The 20,543-nt window shown below is 44.0% G+C and overlaps 1 protein-coding gene across 2 annotated transcripts in view; it reads right to left on the minus strand.

Moving 5' to 3' along the window:
- The window catches only part of LOC311621672 (general transcription factor II-I repeat domain-containing protein 2), a 34,087-nt gene that overhangs the window by 2,420 nt on the left and 11,124 nt on the right, over window positions 1-20,543 (minus strand). Inside the window, exons 3-14 of one of the 2 annotated variants that reach the window (XM_084881992.1) lie at window positions 19,915-20,053; window positions 13,961-14,080; window positions 12,262-12,445; window positions 12,066-12,094; window positions 9,942-9,996; window positions 9,387-9,430; window positions 4,747-4,824; window positions 4,397-4,453; window positions 3,555-3,632; window positions 2,526-2,609; window positions 1,823-2,006; window positions 1,206-1,234 (exon numbers count right to left, since the gene is read on the minus strand). In XM_084881992.1, coding sequence (XP_084738118.1) covers window positions 1,206-1,234; window positions 1,823-2,006; window positions 2,526-2,609; window positions 3,555-3,632; window positions 4,397-4,453; window positions 4,747-4,824; window positions 9,387-9,430; window positions 9,942-9,996; window positions 12,066-12,094; window positions 12,262-12,445; window positions 13,961-14,080; window positions 19,915-20,053 — 1,081 coding nt within the window. The remainder of the gene's footprint in view (window positions 1-1,205; window positions 1,235-1,822; window positions 2,007-2,525; window positions 2,610-3,554; window positions 3,633-4,396; window positions 4,454-4,746; window positions 4,825-9,386; window positions 9,431-9,941; window positions 9,997-12,065; window positions 12,095-12,261; window positions 12,446-13,960; window positions 14,081-19,914; window positions 20,054-20,543) is intronic. The other variant, XM_084881993.1, reaches the window with a different exon arrangement.

Genomic DNA, 20,543 nt, shown 5'->3' on the forward strand with positions numbered 1-20,543 from the left:
AATTAAATGCTTGAACTTTACATCAAATTAAAAATATATACATATATACAGGGACAGAAAGTCAACTTAGTGGCTGGTATGCCTGGGCCTTGGGGTGGGAACGGGAAGTGACTGGAAATGGGTGGGAGGAGTGTCTGGGGGGCAATGGAAATGTTCTATCAGATTTGGTTGATAGCTGCACAACTCCCTAAATTTACTAAAAATCACCGAATTGCATATACTCTACACAAGTGAATTTTCTGGCATTAAATTATGCCTCAATAAAGCTATTACAAATGTAAAAATCATTTAGCAACCACAGGAGTTTAGGACTAATAATTGAGCCTTTCAACAGAATACTTTAGTTTCCAAATTTTAAGTGAGAAGGTTCCCTGGTGATTAAACTCTTGAGAACACCTCTACAGCTCCTGCCTCACTCACCCTATAGGATAGTAACTTGCCTGAAGAATTCCAGGGGAGACATTAAAAATATTTAACCAGCAGAGTGCCTGGGCATTGCTCAATCAGAACAGCTGTCAACGTCAGCACTGGTAGGGGGCTTGGCGGATTCTGGGAGCACTGCTGTGCCAGGTGGTACCCCTTTTAGTTTGAACTGTGGGAGTTTGGGGGTAGAGGCCCAAGAGAGTGGGGCTGGGGTGGCCAGGAATCACTGTCTACCAACTGAGACGGACTAGTTCAGTATTATAATATGAGCCCCAACCACAAAGGGTTCACATATCACATACAGTCTGCTGTGCAGCAAGGTCCATCAAACTCATGTGTGAGAAAAATGCCTGGCTGGTTTGGCTCAATGGATAGAGTGTTGGCCTACAGACCGAAGGGTCCCAGGTTCAATTCTGGCCAAGGGCACAAACCTCGGTTGCAGGCTCCTCCTTGGCCCAGGCCCTGGTGAGGGCTCCTGCAGGAGGCAACCAATCAATGTGTTTCTCTCCATATCGATGTTTCTGTTTCTCCCTCTCTCTTCCACTCTAAAAAAATCAATGGAAAAAATATCCTCAGGTGAGGATAAAAAATTAAAAAAAAGAAAGCCTGGCTAAGGAACAGAATTAAAAGACTTTGCAACAAGCAGGAAAAAGAAAATGCGTATAAAGAGCAGCATGCTTTGCGCTAAGGTTCAAGAAGCAAGGACCCGGGGATCAGTTCCCACGGAGACACTTCCTGTTTCACAGCGGCTGCTGGAACGAAATCTCTCCCTGGATACTCACCGTTGTTAAACTCCAGGCCTGGAAGTGGTCTGAAGAGAGAGAGAGAGATTGGTGAATGCAACAACGTTCATTTTTCCTCCTGTGCATTTTTAGTTCTATTTGACAAACTTTGGTGAGTGTCAGCTCTACGCTACTGCAGTGGGATATAAAACTGAGACAGCTGCCCATGATCACCAGGAACCAGGAACAGGGCCCTGGCCAGTGTTGCTAAGTGGTTACAGCGTTGGTCTGAGTACCAAAGGGTTGTGGGTCCCATTTCCGGTCAAGGGCATGTACCGGGGTTGCAGGTTCGATCCCCAGCCCCTGGCCAGGGTATATGCAGGAGGCAACCCATTAATGTGTCTCTCTTATATCGATATTTCTTTCTGTGTCTCCTCCTTCCTCCCTCCCTTCCATTTTCTCTAAAAATCAATGGAAAATAATATCCTTGGGTGAGGATTAAAAATAACAATAACAAAGGAAACAGGGACAGGGCACACAGCTCACAGAAGCAGGATGACTGCAGGGACCCATGGCCCACCTCCTGGGGGAAAAGGTCCTATGCTCCCCTCACCCACTGCAGGCAAGTGACTGTCTGCGGATGCATTTTCATGGCCAAGAGGGGAACTCTCACTTACTTAAGGACTGTGAATCTGATAGATTCTGCAGCATCCAAGATCCTCCTCAGGGAGCTGATTTCCAGGTACCCGGGGGCTTTGAATACCACCCCCGGGGGCATGCCATCGATGACCACGCAGCCAGGGTTGAACGTGATTTTCCTGTAAGGAACTTTCACGGGGAAATCCACGCCAATGGCTTCCCCTGTGATGAGACAAACAGCAAAAAACTCATTGCATTCATCACTTACTTAACCCAAACTATGCTTTATCTTTAATGTTAGGACTTAAAATAATCATTCACATCAAGGAACAACAATGGTGATGAGCCATTATTCTATTAATTTTCCAGGAGTACTATGATGTAAGAATAATCTTACTGATTTTAAAATTGGCAATGGGTATTATAGCAAACACAGTTTCTCAATCCATCAAAAAGGGATTATCATAGTATCTACTGAAAAAGGTTTTTGTGAGGATTCAATATTTAATCACGTGTTCAGCATTAAAAACAATGCTCAGCCATGGTAAGAACTCAGTAAATCAAAGATAGCTATTATTATTATTTCAATTAGTGTTCCTATGTAAAAGCTTTTCAGTAAAAATCCACACTCATTTTGATTACAGCTCCTTCACAGAAAGATCAGTTTCTTAGATAAAGTATTCGATTAAAAAGAACTATTTAAATATATAAATTTTGGATTGTAAAGATATAAAAACTTACCAAATTTTCGACTAAAGAGGTCATTAACTTGTTCTCTTAGCTGTTTTATCTTTTCTATGCTTGATAACCTGTCCTTCTCATTATCTAAAATAATTAAACAAACAAACAAACTAGGATTATTAATATATCTGTTCCAAGAAAGCTGTTAGAAAAAATGCTTGTTAGCATATGAAAAAGCACTTTAAGTGGCTTATCATTTAGTTTAATTTCGGCAAAAATTAAGCATCTTGAAAATTTTTAAATGGAAGCCATTACATTACAAAGTTATATTTTCCAAATTATAACTCCATATAAACATACTACATACAACTCTCAGGAACATGCTCAATATTGTGAAAGACAAGGATGTCCACTTTCACCACTACTCTTCAACACTATAAGAGAAATCCTAGCCAAAGCAATATGACATGTAAAAGGAATAAAATGTATTAAGATTAGTAGAGAATATTTTTCAATACTTGAAAATTTTATTCTATTTAATTTTGAGTAAATAAAGCAACAACATGGTTCAAAACTCAAAAGATATAAAATAGTACATAGTGAAATGTCTCTCTCCATCCTCATCTCAGATCTCAGTTTCCTTCTCTGGAGGAACTATGCTATTAGATTTTGTTGTAGCTCTCCAGATACCTTTTACATGTGCTTATTCAGAAAAGGATATTACTTGATGGGCAGCAAAAAAATTTCACTTCTGTGGTCAATTCAATTCAATCATAGCTAGTGTTTGAGGTATTATTTTGAGGTATAAAGCAGTTGTCTGCTTTGAGGTATTATTTTCCCATTAATGCCAGAGCATGGCTGGGAGAACAATATATTTGATTAACAATGTTTGATATAAGCAAGATATTCAGTGAGTGGGAATCTGCAGCATATTTTATATTCCTGGATTGTAATCCATAATTAATAGGATGAACTAAGGGAACAACAACAAACAACTCCAAGAGACTGATTCATGTCAGAAAATGTTTAAAATCTAACAAAATAAAAAATATAACATAAATTATGATGAAGCCAGATAAACTTCCATACCTGGAATTGTCACCTGAACAATGTTAAGATCTTCGACAGCTACTGCAAAACTTGTAGTATTGGATGGATTTGTGTTTCCTTAAAACAGAATTGAAATTTAGAACTTACAGAAAATTAGGCCAATTCACCTCTAAAAATGTTCAAGTGCCATTACTCAGAAGTCCAGAATGAATTTTTTTAAATCTTGAGGACATTAGCTGCAGGAAAACAAGATGGCTTGGCATCAGTTGATATTTGAGTCTCTGCAGTTTAATGGTTAAAAGGGGATTTTGACCATAAAACTGCAGATTTAAAAAAAATATATTTTATTGATTTTTTTTACAGAGAGGAAGGGAGATAAATAGAGAGTTAGAAACATCGATGAGAGAGAAACATTGATCAGCTGCCTCTTGCATACCCTCTACCGGGGATGTGCCTGCAACCAAGGTACATGCTCTTGACTAGAATTGAACCTGGGACCTTTCAGTCCGCAGGCCAATGCTCTATCCACTGAGAATTTCCTAAAATACTTTTCATCTCAGTTCAAAAAAATCTGGGCATGCCCATCCAAAAGACAAAATGAAATAAGACAACAAATGGCACCAGTATCAAGTTTTCTTACCACTTCACTTCTGCATCCAGGTGTTTTCAGCAAAATCACATTTTACAAAAGTAAGAGAGTGAGAGAGTCCTTAAGATGACATTTAAGACTAGAACTCAGCCAGTTCTCTAAAAAAAGCATGACAGGAAGCCCCCTTCTTTCTTTTCATTCATGTGTTCTTTGTAAAATACTATAAACTAAAATACATACATATATGTATATACACACACACACATGAAATTAAATGCTTCATTTTTCTAACCTTCCACTGGCAATTCCATTTCCATCACTTCATTGATCGCAGAAGAATGATGGCTTTCTGAAACGAAAGCAAACAATATATTAAAAAACTGGAAATACAAATCTTAAAAAGTCATTTATTTGCCAGTTCTGCAAGAAGAAAGCTCTTTTCCTCTTCCCAGCCTCTTGACCACACTTGGTCCTATTGGAAGGGAAGGAGCAGGAGGGAGGTTGCGGCAGCAGGGAGTGGGCAGAGCGGAGGCTATGGGGAAGATGTGAGAGGCAGCCCACACGGATGGGTGGCAATTACAATTTTTCATCCCAAATAACTTTGGGAGGAGAAGATTATTAGTAGGAGAAGATTATTATAACCTTGCATGTTATATTGATAGTAATTAGGATCCTCTGATTCTTTCTTGACTGACGCAGCTGCTGCTTTCAGAGAAATGCCTTTGAATGCAATGGAAATGACAGAATGACTTGTTAGGCCAAACCCACTAACACAGAAAGAACACCAGCTGATAAAACACCCAAGTTCCGTATTGATGAACAGAGCAACATTAGAGTCAGCAATAGAACTTGTAGCACATCACTATGAACAATTGGCTTATCTATATAAAAATATAAATAACATAAAATAAATTAACATAAAGTCAATATAAAAGGAAAGAAGGAAAGTGGGAGAGACAGATGAAGGAAGGAACGGAGGGAGGAAAGATAGGAAGGAGAGATCTAGAGTGGGGAAATGCCCAGTTTTAAGAAGGCTGAATATATGCGTGTATTTACATGAAATACGTAAACATCCTTCTGTCATGGGATCTGATAGGCCCATGTAGTCTTAACCCACTACAAGGAAATGGACTTGAAAACCTGGGGAAACCACATTAGTAAAACCAAAAGCTCTTATCAGGGAAAGGTGCGGTAGATTGCAAAAAGCAGCCACAACATGCTCCTATCCTGTATGCACACCTGTTTGCATTGTGACTTGCCCACTCCTGTTCTCTTAAAGTGAGGTCACTTCTTTCCCCTTTCAAGCTGGGCCTGGCCACGTGACTTGCGTTGGCCAATGGGACACAGCAGAGATTTGAAAGCATGGGCATCAGAGCCTGCTGTTTGTGGAGTTCAGTGGCCCTGTGAGCATGCCTGGGCTAGCCTCCCGGAGGCTGGGAGGGGCGTGGGGTCTAGCTCTCCAGGCTGAGGCCTCAGACCCAGGAGCCAGGCCTCCCCAGGTGATGCAGCCCCAGCCGGGCCAGCCCAGACAAGAAGCAATGCCAGGCCAACAGTCAGAATTGTGAGAAAATGGAATCGCTGAAGCCACTGAGTTTTGGTGCCTTTTCATACAGCAGTAGGTAAATGCTACTGAAGTACACGTGCAAGTTTACCAGGAATGTTAATAACATCAAAAGCAAAACTTGTGGCACAGCTCGGGCTTCACTGTTTAGCATCAATTTACAAGCTCCGAGGGTCTTCTGAAAAGTAACAGCTGTTGGTATAAGGACAGTGAGACTGGATATTTAAGGTGTGAGTAGCTCAGTTAGAGCATCATCCCTGTAGGCCAAGGTTGCAGGTTCAATCCCTGGTCAGGGGACATACAAGAAACAATCAATGAATGCATAAATAAGTGGAACAGCAAATCAATGTTTCTCCTTCTCTCTCTTTTCCTCAAATTAATCAATAAAAAAATTAAAATGTGATTATCAAAAAGGAAAACTTGTTAGGACAACCGAGGAACAGAATGGGCAGGGCTGATGGCCACATTAGTGAAATGGTAGATTAAGTTGAGGAATTTGCTCAGAAATGGGACAAAAGTTGATGGAAAGATCAAAGGAAAGTTGACAAAGGTGGTCTACTTTATGCATAAAAAAGAAAAAAAGGAAATGCCATTTATGAGCTTATTTGTACACGAGGTGAAAAAATTTTCACCAATTGCTTAAAAGTTGTTGCCACCTCATATGGAGAAGGGATTGGAGGTGTACAGGGAGACTTGGGGGTGGGATGGCATTTTGAAAGGAAAGAGTGAACAGGTGAAAAGGGATTTTTCTTATTACTCTTATAAGTCTGAGTTTTTTAAAAATTTGAACATGCCCCAGCCAGTTTGGCTCAGTGGATAGACCAAAGGGTCCCGGGTTTGATTCTGGTCAAGGGCATGTACGTTGGTTGCAGGCTCCTCCCCAGCCCTGGCTCTGGTCAGGGCTCCTGCAGGAGGCAACCAATCAATGTGTTTCTCTCACATCAATGTTTCTCTCTGTCTTTCCCTCTTTCTTTCATTCTCTTTAAAAATCAATGGGGAGCCGAGACTGGTTTGGCTCAATGGCTAGAGCGTCGGCTTGGGGACTGAAGGGACCCGGGTTCGATTCCGGTCAAGGGCATGTACCTTGGTTGCGGGCATATCCCCAGTAGGGGGTGTGTAAGAGGCAGCTGTTCGATGACTCTCTCTCATTGATGTTTCTAGCTCTCTCTCTCTCTCCCTTCCTCTCTGTACAAAATCAATAAAATATATTAAAAATCAATGGGGAAATATCCTCAGTTGAGGATTTAAAAAACAAACAAAAATCCTATTTAATAAAAGGCTAATATGCAAATCAACTGAATGATGGAACGATCACTATGGTGCACACTGACCACTAGGGGGCAGACTTTCAATGCAGTAGCTGCCCCCTGGTGGTCAGTGTGCTCCCACAGGGGGAGCACTGCTCAGCCAGAACTCAGGCTCATGGTGAGTGCAGTGGCAGGAGCCTTTCCCATCTCCACAGCAGTGCTAAGGATGTCTGAAGGGGAGCGGGCCTAAGCCGGCAGTTTGACATCCCCCGAGAGCTCCTGGACTATGAGAGGGTGCAGGTCAGACTGAGGGACTCCCCTCCCACTCAGTGCATAAATTTCGTGCACTGGGCCTCCAGTAAATAAATAAAGGTGATTAAATGTTTTTTAAAAATTGAACATATATAGGTTTTGTAGTATTGTATAATAAAATTTTAATTAAAGTACACATTCCAAGCTGACTAGGCACTAAAGTCCCTACTAACTGAAACAACTGATGAAGAAGAGACAGCTGGGCTGTCAGGGAAACATTCCTTTTTCATCCAGGCAACTGAAACCAGATTGGACAGTGCAGAATTTGACATGCTAATGAAACAGATTTACCAGTGTCCTCAAGTGAAAGAGAGGGGGAGGGGGTGAAAGGAAAGGGAGAGACAGAGAAATAAATTCAAAATTCAAAATCACTTAAACGTTTGTTCTGTGTACACAAATATCACGAGAAAGAGGCCGATGGATGGCCAGCTGGAAGCAATTGTACTGCATCATGACATCCGCAGTTAGAATTCATTAATCGGGAGCACATTTTTGTTTAAACAGAACCACATCTCCAAAGAAAGGCCTCAGCAAGACGCCTGCTCGAAAGCCGGAGGGACATGCTCACACCCAACAGCCGTGAGGGAGGCTCAAGGAGGTCTGGGTCTGGATCCAGGAGAGGGCCCTGGGATCGCTGACCACGCCCTCTGCCCCACTTGTCATCTTCCTGAGGGGGCTGCAGGCAGAACACATGTGCGCTTTGAAAAGCACCCGAGGCTAAGAGTAAGTGGGTGAGAGCTGAAGGCATGTCACGTGTAAGTGAGATGAAGACTCCACAGCTGAACGCTGCTCGGCCCAGCCCTGCGGCTCATTTCTCTTCGCTGCTGCGCTGGTTTTACTCACAATAACTAAGGTGGACAAGCACCGTTTCTTCTCAGGCTCTGCCACTGAAGGTGGGGCTTCTACTAAGCACATATTTACACGTGACGGGGCGGGACAGGGGCCCCTGCAGCTGGGGTGGGTGTGACAAGGAGACTGGCCCACAAACGTCCGGGTCCCCCTGGTGCCTGGGGCGGCGGAAGATAAGCCACAGCTGGACAGCTTTCTGGCGCTGGTGCTCTGCCTCCCGTTCCATCGGTGGCAGGCCCCTCTTTTTCCTTTTTCCACCTCTTTTCTACTTAGTACTGACCAGTGCTTTTCTTTTGGATTTTCTTAGACTTAATTTTAACTTCACATTTTGAAACTGTTTGATTTCATATTCTAGGTTGCTTTTGTGAGCATTGTTAAATTCTAGTGTTAGTCTTTTATAACCAGCTTGTGTCATTTTTACCTTTTTGAGTGGCGCTGTGAACATGCCTGAATTTTATGTACTTGATTTTTTCTGACCTTTCTGCGAGGGCTCTCATCGATGTTTCTATCTCTATCCCTCTCTCTTCCTCTCTCTCTAAAAATCAACAAAAACATATATATTTTTAAAAAGTGGAAAGGTCAGTCCAGCTGGCACGGCTCAGTGGTTGAGTATCAACCAATGAACCTGGAGATCACAGTTCGATTCCTGGTCAGGGCACATGCAATGGGTTGTGGGCTCAATCCCCAGCGGAGGGCTTGCAGGAGGCAGCCAATCAATGATTCTCTCCCTTACTCTCTAAAATCAATAAAAATATATTTTAAAAAAGAAAAAAAAAATGTCTTCACCAGCAAGGAATAAAACAAAAAATCTACATTAAAAAAAAAAATCGATGAGATCCTTTCAATTCCTTGCTGCATTAGAAGGCTCTTTTCTAGATATTTGAATAAAATATGGTTATTCTGCAAATAAGGTCCCATTTGAGGTTAATTAGTGTCCTAAATCCCATATTTTGGTTGATTCTTTCAGATTTTCTGCATAGATAATCATGTCATCTATGACCAAACAGTTTTATTTCTTCCTTCCCAATCAGTACACCTTTCATTTCCCTTTCTTGTCTTACTGTAGGAGCTAGGACTTCCGGAATGAAGTTGAAAAGGAGTGATGAGAGGGAAGAGCCCTGCCTTGTTCCTGAGCTTAGGGGGAAAGATTCCAGTTTCTCACCACTGAGTTTAATGTTAGTTGTATTTTTTTTTTTTGGGGGGGGGGTAGATTTTAAAAAATAAAATTGAATAAGTTTCCCTTTATCCTTAGTTTAATCAGAGTCATATATATATACACAAACACTGGGATCTAAAAGCATCAGTATACATACCAGAATCTTCCATGGGTTCCGTTTTCACATGGATGGGGCCACAACTGAAAGGAGAAGGGAATCCTGGTCAAGTCAGGCATCTGAACCCCTGAACTAAAATTCCCCACATCTCCTCTCCATGCTGCCGGGTCCCCTTCCCACGCAAACTGAAAGTAAAACTGCTACAAGCTTAACATTAAAATTCTTAATAATGTGTTACAGAATTAACTGTGTTAACTGACTATAGCGATAGAATCCCAAACATCTTTTTGAGTAAAGAATATATAGCTGACCCTTGGACACTTGTGGGTTAGGAGCACCGACCTATCACACAGTCGAAATCTGAATATATGTTGGCCCTCCACATACGTGTATTCCCAGCTGCAGGTTAAAAACACAGATGACCCTTAACACGGTCTGAATTGTGCTGGTCCACCAGCGGTATAAGAAGAGCCATGTGGTTCAAACCCATGTTGTTCAAGGGTCAGCTGTAGAACAAAATAAGGAAGACTTTCCAGTCTAAAGAGGATCGCTTTGGAGCTAGATGTGGATTGTATTTTTTAATCTATCCCTTACCTTTCACTTGACAATGCCATTGCTCTCTCAGCATCTGTTACTACCCCAGGCCCACCTGTGCAGGAGTAAAAAGACACACATTAGCCCCTTTCTGCATCCTGAAATATGACAACTTTCAAAGACATATAAAATGAGCCTGGCTCAGTGGTTGAGCATTGACCTATGAACCAGGCGGTCATGGTTGGATTCCCGGTCAGTGCACATACCGGATTGCGGGTTCAATCCCCAGTAGGGGAATGCAGGAAGGAGGCAATCAATGATTCCCTCTCATCGCTGATATTGCCATCTCTCTCTCCCTCTTCCTTCCTCTCTGAAATCAATAAAAAAAAAATGTATATATATTTTAAAAGGCACAAATAAAATGAAAGCCAACACAGAGAGAACAGAACTCCCATCTCCAAGTCAGTGAGGGGGAGAGACCATCTCAAACCTGACCCCATGTCCTGGGGCCATTCGTGTGGGCAGAATGGGGGCTGAGGAGCAGACTGGAGCTGGAGCGCAGGTGTGGGTCCCATGTTGCTGCTCACCAGCTGGGTGACCTCCAGCAACTTACTAACCCGCCCTGTGCCTCAGTTTCCCCATCTGAAATGGTGGTTGGGTGAGAATACATGCAAAGTGCTTAGAACAGTGCCTGGCACACTGTAAGCACTAAATAGTCTCTAATGAAAATACAAGTCATCTGGCACAACAATCTCCTGTCACCTGCCACCCTTGCCTTCAAATGCCTCCTCCGAGGAGTCCAGGAGCTCACAACTGTTCCCTCTGCTCCGTTAGCAGTCTATGCTCAGAAGAACCAGCGCTGGGTGTGCCGTGGGAACTGTGTGTACCCCACCCTAAGCCCTCCTGGGCCATCCCTACCTATGCAGTCTCAGTATGACATCCTCTTTAGATCTGATCTTTCATATACAGCTATGGTTTCCAATTACATTCAGAATAATCATCTGGGAAAATAAGAAGTACCGTATTTTTCGGACCATAAGACGCACTTTCCCCCCCCCAGAAGTGGGGGGGGAAAAGTCCCTGTGTCTTATGGTCCAAATATAGCCTACACATATACTGTAAAAAAAAAGTTTTTTTACTTGCCCGGCTCTGTGTGGTCTCTGTGTGCTTGCCCGGCTCTAAAATGGTTCTAAATGCTGCTGTTTACTTTACAGGGTTGATTACATGTGTTTATGACTGTGATGTTGGGTTTTAATGCACATAAAATATTTTAGGACACTATTTGTTTCAGAATCTTTTTTTCTTCATTTCCCTTCTCTAAAAACTGGTGCGTCTTATGGTCCGGTGCGTCTTATGGTCCGAAAAATACGGTAAGCATAAGTTGATCTCTAAGCACTTCCGGTAAATAATTATTATATTTTTGATCCCCTCAAAGTCCTAAATTCAGGAGATTATAAGGGGTCCTTGGTTCCCAAAGGCGGCTCAGACATCCTTCCACATGCTTTCTGTGTGGTCTCATCCCTCCTCCTAGACTGTGAGTCTCAGAAGCATGGGAACAATCACCATTCTTCCTAGACCCACTCCTGAACCCAGCAACGCCTGGCCCGTGGCTGTGGTCAAAGACCAGGAGGTGCCGGGACCGGTTTGGCTCAGTGGATAGAGCGTCGGCCTGCGGACTGAAGGGTCCCGGGTTCGATTCCGGGCAAGGGCATGAACCTTGGTTGCGGGCACATCCCCAGTAGGGGGTGTGCAGGAAGCAGCTGATCGGTGATTCTCTCTCATCGATATTTCTAACTCTCTATCCCTCTCTCTTCCACTCTGTGAAAAATCAATAAAATATATTTAAAAAAAAAAAAAAAAAAAAAAAGACCAGGAGGTGACCCCACACTCCTCACACGGCCGTGCACCAGGACGAGGGGCGTCTGCTGCTGCCTGAGGTCTGGGTGCAGAAACTCACAGCAGGTGAGCTGGGAGGAGGGTGGTGCCTCCACTTTCTAGGCGGGGGCGTCCTCCCTGAGCTGCACATCCCGCAAACACCACGGCCCCCACCCCGCCGTGTCAGAGACGGCCTCCTCAAGGAGAACGAACAAGCTCTAGAATGTGCCGAACTTGCATTTTAATTAGAAAAGCAGAACTGGTTTAGCAGCCAAGGGCAGTCACTAAGTATGAGAAGCTGTCACTTACCTTGCTGGTCTGCCGGACCTAGGAAAGGTCTGCAAGAAAACCAACACTATTACCCAAAGTGAACACACAAGAGAGTCAGATCAAACAGCCCAACAATCAACTTCTACATGTAACGGAACACAATGTGCTAACTGCAATTAAGCTCTGAGCTTATCTTCACATACACTAGCTGCTATGATGCGACAGAGCCTGTCACCTGTTTATGATGAAGGAAATCCCGGCTTTGTTCTCCAAAATCCACTGCAGAGTTTCAAGGTCATAGTTCTCTGGGGGCTGAAAGGAAACCCCTTCTGGAAGCCCCTCAACGCCCACGGCTGACTGATCTCGCAGCATCTTCTCGTATGGAACAGGCACCATTGCTGCTGTCCCTAAGGCTTTACCTAGGACAGTGGTCGGCAAACTCATTAGTCAACAGAGCCAAATATCAACAGTACAAGGATTGAAATTTCTTTGGAGAGCCGAATTTTTTAAACTTCTTCTAACACCACTTCTTCAAAATAGACTTGCCCAGACGTGGTATTTTGTGAAAGAGCCACATTCAAGGGGCCAAAGAGCCACATGTGGCTCACAACCACAGACCTAGCTGAAGAGGTAAGGTGCCTTTAAATGGCAGGAGCGTACAACCCCTGCCGGCCAATTTCATTTAGTGTGATGCACACAGGTGGTGATGTCATTGGAAGATTTAGAAGCATAAGGCACCCTATTTCTTTATATCCGAAATTAGAAAAATTTCCAACCAAAGGGCCAAAATAAAATATTTATAATATTTAATATTTATAATATAATATTTAAAATTTAAGGAAGAGAAAAGAATAGGTCTTTATCTCCATTCTCTTGGAAGATGTGGGATTTGCGGTCCTAGGCCTGGCACACCCAGGGCTGCAGAGGGCACACGTGGTTACTCAGGCTGCTAGGTAGAGTAACTGTCCCTGTGTCACATGGAACAGGCCAGGCTGACTTGCCTGTGGAAAAGTTATGAGGTCAACGTGGCCTCACGTCACCATTGTGGCCATGGATCTTTCTACACTGGCCCACCAGCCCAGAGGTGCTGGGGCCCCCTTTCTCATCAACAGGTGTAGCCTGAGATCCCAAGATCCCTTGTGCTGGGGGTCCCCAAACTCAAATGCTCACAGGGACCTGCAGGTCAGTAAATGTGTGCAGCTGTCTAGAATGATAAACAAGGCCCCAAGATAATATATTGAAAATAAGGATACCAGTATAACACCTGTATAGTTACTTGGTTATCTAGCTTTTTTTTTTTTTTTTTTTTTTTCCTTGCTAATCCTTACCCGAGTATATTTTTTCCATTGATATTTAGAAAGAGTGGAAGAAAGGAAGGGGGGAGAAACATCAATATGAGAGAGACACATTGATGGCTGCCTCCCATATGAGCCCTGGCTGGGACTGGAGCTTGAACCTGCAACCCAGGCATGAGACCTTTGGTGCATGAGACTCTGCCCACTGAGCCGTGCTGACCTGGGCTCTTTATCTAGCTTTTTAAAACACTGTATAGGTTTTTTTGTTTTTTTTTAAATTCCTGTCTTAATGCCTGTGGAAAGACATGGGTAGGTGGAGAGACTGATGAGGGTGACCAAAGCAACAATAAAAATCTTTAATAACTGAATTGGCCAAGGAGTGGGGGGCAGGTGGGGGCTCCCTAAAATGGGAGCCAACACTGAAGTCTGCTCCATCAAGAGGTTTCGATGGCCTAGAAGAAACCAGGTTGTCTTCTATAAGAAAACTTGAGCTGGTACTTAATTAAGGACCGCTCTTCGCTTGATGAGAATGTGGGTGCTCAGATGTTAGAAACCGTCTAATCACACCAATAAGGTGACCTAACACTTATCCACAGTGAACTACTAGGAGAACCATAGCTTCACCTTAAGGCACTTTACCATAGCACAAGCAGAAATAGTCCTCCACGGCTTTCCTGAGGATTTCCGTCTCCCCCGAGCTGAGCTGCAGCCCTCTCACAGGGCTCGGGGGCTTGGTCTCGGGCAGGCCTTCCGCAGCGCCTGTGAACGAGTCATCGGCACAGTCAGTACCCAGGCGTCTGTGCCGCACGCGTCCTTAATCTCTATGCGTCCGGCATACGGAAAAGAAAAAGGGGGAAAGGTAACAGACATAAAACAAGATCTTTGTTTATTTAAATAAAAACAAAGAACAAGCTACTAGGATGATCAGGATAATATAACATGATGAGCATCTATGAAATGAATCTATTGCTAAAGAATTGGGAGTGATTCAACACACAAGGAAATAGGAGTAGTTCAAAGGAAATTATTTTTAAGCAGACATGATGTTTGATTATAGTTATATTTGCTATCAGTCATTGTGTAGGACAACCCTCACCACTGCACGCATTCAGGACCAGCTAGGCCCCTATCCTCCCTTCCCCGCCCCCCCCCCCCCCCCCGCCCTTCCCCGCCCCCTATCAGGTGCTATTCCAGAAGTTTCGAAACTGGTGGCTTTAATCAGGGCTATTCCAGGAGACAGAAACCACGTGTTAATTTGAACAGGGAAAGTGTAGTAAGATTCATTAACTAGAACAAGGGGTTGACTACTAAGGGGTAATGAGAACTCAACACACAGCAGCTTGGAGGGGAAGCAGCCCTACTGCTGCTGAGGAATGAGCCAAGGGGGAAGAGGGTCCCCCTGGGACCCTGGGTCAGGAAGAGAGATGCAGAGCTCTCGGGGGTGGATGCAGCCACGGCCCATCCGAGGGTGGAAAGTGGCCTGCGGTGCAGCATGCTGGAACCAGCAAGCAGGGACCCACCCTCTGGAGGTGCTGGTGGAAACCATGGGCAAGCTGCCCCCAGGGGCCTGCAAGGCTTGCTGGGTGTTGCAAGGAAGCTCCCGCTGGGGCGCTGGTGGAACTCTGAAACCACCTGCGGGTGATGCCCAGGAAGCCACTCTCTGGGGCACCAGAGCGCCTCCCTGGGAAACTGCCTGGGGCGGGGTGGGGTGTGTGTGTGTGCAGCTGATTCGCTGGGAAACCTCCTTCTGAAACTTTCTAAGACCTCTGTGAGACTTGCTGGGGAGCCAGCAGGGGTGCGATGAAACTGACTGGATGCTGAGTGTGGCAGGGGCGCTACTGGGAATCCCCACTGCTGCGGTGGCCAGGCGCCGCAGGCACAGAGGCAGAACCCTTTGGGATCAGGAAGAGATGCTCCTTCCCCAGGGCACCTCCCCATCTCTTCCGACAAAGCACCAGGGAGCCAGCTGCCAAGGAGGATGCGCACAGGGCCCAGCTCCCGTTCCCAGGCAGGGCAGAGGAGGATGGACTCGGAGAGCAATAGCCTAACCGCTGTCACACTGTGGTACCTTGAGCTAGAGGGGCCCATGCGATGGGGTCATGTTCTAAGGTCAAATGTAAAGCAAGAACTGTGGCCGGGCGAAAGTACCTCTGAGCACCCTCAGTCCTCCATTAGGTTCAGATTACAGAGTTCTGTGTACACAAGTCTGCAAAACAATTCTTATGCACCTTTACATGTTAGAACCAGACAGCCAGCCTAACAGCAGGAAGCAGTTGAAAACCTATGTGTTTGGTGATCGAAACAATTCTGGCTTACAGGTGAAGAGGTGAATAGAGTGGCAGAGAAGTGACAATACTTCCTGCAGAGTTTGCTCTAGGGGCCAGATCCCGCACTGGCCTGCATGACCTGTGAGCTAAAAATGGTTTTCTTTTCTTTTCTTTTTCTTTTTTTAAAAATATATTTTATTGATTTTTTCAGAGAGGAAGGGAGAGGGATAGAGAGTTAGAAACATCGATGGGAGAGAAACATCGATCAGCTGCCTCTTGCACATCCCCTGCTGGGGGCAACCAAGGTACATGCTCTTGACTGGAATCAAACCTGGGACCTTTCAGTCCGCAGGCCAACACTCTATCCACTGAGCCAAACCAGTTTCGGCTAAAAATGTTTTTTTTTTTATTTTTTATTTTGAAATGGTTAAAAGAGTCTGAAAGCAGAGTATCATTCATGACACCTAAAAATCATATGAAATTTGAAGTTCAAATTTCAGTGTCTGTAACTAAGGCTATCTTGGCCAATATTCCATCCAATATTCCAGTTCCAGTACTGGCAGAGAAGTATGAACTTGCCATTAACCGTGATAGGCTCTTGAAAAAATACTAAAACCAAGTCTCTGAAGGCACTGAAGTACAACTGAAACCAGGCAGAGTCTGGGAGGAATGCTGTCTTTGAGGAAAGGGAAGCTCACACAGACGGAGATTCCCACTGAGCTGGCTATTCAAATCTGGGTCCTATGTCAGGGCTGCCACCGTGGCCAGAAGCTGATGGGGAAATCATGGAACGGAGCGAGTTGCAGAGGTGGGAGACCCAATGTCTTCATAGAAATTTCCCTCAAATTCTTGATTGGCCCCCCAACTGTGTCAGCGTAGGGTGAGACTTTAAGGAAAAGCAACAAGCTAAAGGGCTGAGCAGAGATGTAAACAGCTGTGTGATGCTAGAAAGATGGAGTTTAGAATTCAAGTTCTGCTAAGTTAGAGAAGCGTGATAAACACCCTGTAAAACAGATGGGTAAACCCCAGGAGGAAGGGTCACACTCGAAGACTAAGAGTGATGCTGTAGGACAAAAAGCAAAATTTACACAGGCCCCCACAGGGTCAAGGTGACTTGCCAGTAATTTAACTGCCTTCAAAAAAAAAAAAAAGAGCAAGACTATTTAGCAGATATTTATAAAATACCATACACAAAACCCAGTATAAAATAAATTAAAAAATGAGTAGAAATGTAAACAAGCAGGAAAATGTGATCTATGATGAAGAGAAAGAAAAAAATAGAAGCAGGACCATTAGTGACCCAGATGTTGAAATGATCAGATAAGGATTTAAAACAACTGCTTTAAATACATTAAGGAATTTCCAGGGGAGCTGAATAAATGGGTGAGTATATGGGGAATCCCTACAGAGAAATGAAACTGCTAACAAAAAGAAAGAGAGAGGAGAAAATAGAATTCTAGAAGTAAAAAATAATCAGAAATGAAATTTTCACAGGAAGGAGTTAACAACAGCACACTGTTGAAGAAAGAATCAATGTCCTCAAAAAGAGGTAATAGAAACAATCCAATCTAAAGCTTGAATAGAAACCACAACAAAAAGGGAACAGAGCCTTACTGACCTGTGGACATCAAATTTTCTTCTAACTATGTAAATGAGGAAGACACGGATCAGAATAAATATTTGAAGAGATAATGGCCAAAATGTCCACAATTGATAATAAGCACAAATAGACATATCATGGACAAATTGCCAAAAAAACCCCAAAGATTAAACAACCTAAAGGAAATGACACATTACCTTCAGAAGAACAAAAGTTAGAATTCTAAGCTGACTTTGTATCTAAAACAATGGAAACCTGAAGGCAATGGAATCAAAGGTTTAAAGGGCTGAGAGAAAAAATTGTCAGGTTAGAATTCCACATCAACTAAATATATTCTTCAAAAACAAAAGCAAGAGAGGGATGGTGGCAATATGGCAGATGAAGAAGCAACAGCAAGTTAACAAAATATAGACCAGACCATCTCTGTGAGAACTCCACCGACCAGCTGAGAAGCCACAGCACCCACGCCATTGTAAAACCACAACGGGATTGCAGTATGAGGGGTAGGAACATTCTTGGCATTTGGTGTGTCAATCTGTGCTTGGCCCCCCATAGTTGCAGAGCAACTGGGAGGAAACCCCCATGCTGGGGCTCCTCCTTTGGGATGGAAACAAAAGAGTGGACCATGTGGCCAACATTCTGCCTTGTCTGGGGGCTGTAGGAGGAAGTGGTTTCTGTCTGGTCTCACTCCAAGCACTTATGGGATCTGTACTACAGTTTGGTAGCTACTGAAAGCGGGTCAGCAGCATGTTAGAGCTGCAGTTCTGTGGGCAGACACCAGGGGGAGAAAGGTATTTAAAAAGGTTAGAGAGGCCGAAACCGGTTTGGCTCAGTGGTAGAGTGTCGGTCTGCAGACTGAAAGGTCCCAGGTTCGATTTCGGTCAAGGGCATGTACATTGGTTGCGGGCACATCCTCGGTAGGGGGTGTGCAAGAGGCAGCTGGTCAATGTTTCTCTCTCATCAATGTTTCTAGCTCTCTATCCCTCTCTCCTCCTCTCTGAAAAAATCAATAAAATATAATAAAAAAAAAAAAAAAAAAAAGGTTAGAGAGGTCCTGTGTTTCCCCTTAATTCCCCAGCTGCTCCCCTCAGGAAAAAACTGCACTGAGGGGCTCCTTCAGTCTAACCAAAGCCATCGACGCTATATAGGTATCCTCCTCAAAAAAGTATTATATATAACGAGGCCCAGTGCATGAATTCATGCACGGGTGGGCGTCCTCAGTGTGGCCTGGGGGATTGGGCTGAAACAGGCTGTCAATGCCACCTGCCGTTCCTGCCTGCTGCTCCTGCTCATCTTGGCCTGCTGCCTGGCCTGTCGGTTCCTGGCCTGTTCTCTGGAGATTGGACCTGCAGGACTTCCAAGGGAATGAGTGGCTGCCATGGGGCTGGTGGGCCCACTGGGACGGGCGGTCAGCTGAGCAGCACTCCTGCTGTGGGAGCGCACTGACCACCAGGGGGCAGCTCCTGCATTATGCGTCTGCCTCCTGGTGGTCAGTGTGCGTCATAGCGACCAGTCTACCAGTCCATCGGTCATTCGGTCACTTAGGCTTTTATATATATAGATTTTACTACAAAACAAATGTATATCTATCAAATCAAGATTCACACATCCAGATCATATATATAAATATATACTGTATACCCTCTGCTAATTCTTGAAGACATCTACATATCTATATATCTATATCTATATATCTATATCTAAACTTTCCTTTCTTGATTCCAGGAAATACAAAATTGCTAACTCAACACTTGATAGATGACTTATAGTGGTGAAGATAACACCTTGGAGCAGCGATTTTCAACTGGCGTGCTGCAATAATTTTTAAAACATGTAGTATCTGATTTCTTTTCCCTTAGAATTCAGGGGTCTTCAAACTTTTTAAAGTGGGGGCCAGATCACGGTCCCTCAGAGAGCTGGAGGGCCAGACTATATGAATTACTAATTCCTACTGTAACACCTTGGCTGCGCTTACTGCCCAAAAAACCTGGAGGGCAGGATCAGACTCCCCTGGGGGCTGCATGTGGCCCACGGGCCGTAGTTTGAAGACCCCTGCAAATAAAAGTATGACAACAGCCAACACAACAATAGCCATCTGGTGTAAATGAATCAAAATTATACCTATTTCTCTTGTCAGATCAGCAAAATGCCTTTTTTGGCATGCTGCAACATTTTAGTAACTAGTGTATGTGTGCCATGAGATGGAAAAGGTTGAAGATCACTGCCTTGGAGTATAATTTCCCTTAAATATGACCACATGTGCTCATTCATCCCCTGGGCACTTGCAGCACATATTGGCACATCGAAGGCTTGAAAGTACCAAAGTAAAAAAGAGGGAAATGGAGTAAAACGGTTACTCACCAAAAATCATACCTAACAAGCCCCAAAGGAGTTCTCTACCCTTCCCTTTAGGAAGGAGTAAAATAAGAGCATTTTTTAAAAAAATGTGGGTTTATTTTAGGAATCAGAGACAACTTACGCTACATACTCCAAATTTAGTCTACAAAACCAGAGTCCCACTGAGGACCCGGTTCAAAATACACTGACCATGATTCTTGGACGCACCAGTGTTAAATAATTCTTCACCGGTTTGCCACGTCAAGGGGATGTGTCAGGAATATTTTTAGAATAATGCTTATGATGTCTTAGAAAAAAACATTAGGTAAGACTTGCCTGCAAATATTTTAAGGTTTAGGAATACAAAGGATAAAATTATTAACACCTACAGTATTCTGCAAAATCCTTCTGCAAGTCCATTCTGGCACTGGCAAAAGCCCGTCCTTTCTCAGTTCCAACGACAAACACTTCTGCTTCATACATGGCGATGCAGGCCACTTCCACCCCGGACTTGGCCAGTTCTTTGCACTGAAATACACGGAAGGAAGTGTTCAAGGGCAGATCCGGATTTTGTGGGGCCTAAGAGTTCTGCTTAAGAAACAGTACATTAGGTACAACATTTTTTAGAATGAGAAAAACCACCCAGAAGAAACCAAAACAAACTTATCAAGCAAATCCCATAAACACAATAGAACCCAGAGAAGAACACGTTTTTATTAACTACCTGTGATATTGTGATTTACCATAAGAAATACATATTTAGTCCACTGTTCCTGGCACACAACTCCTAACACGCTTGGAATTTTCTAAGGGGAGAGAGTGATAAAGGTGAGTTCAGTGAGCCACTCTAGGGAAATAATCAATCCCATGGGTGTTTGGGAACCCCTACTTATGACAGATCAGATACGACAGATGAGAAGCACGGGTGACAAACCTGATTGCAACTGGCACCTGAAGGGGGGCAGTCTTGTGGGACTGAGGGTGTAGCCTGTGGGACTGGGTGCTGTCTCTGGGTTGA

This window comes from Pipistrellus hanaki (genome assembly GCF_964339955.1).
Source record: "Pipistrellus hanaki genome assembly, chromosome: 4".
NCBI lineage: Eukaryota > Metazoa > Chordata > Mammalia > Chiroptera > Vespertilionidae > Pipistrellus > Pipistrellus hanaki.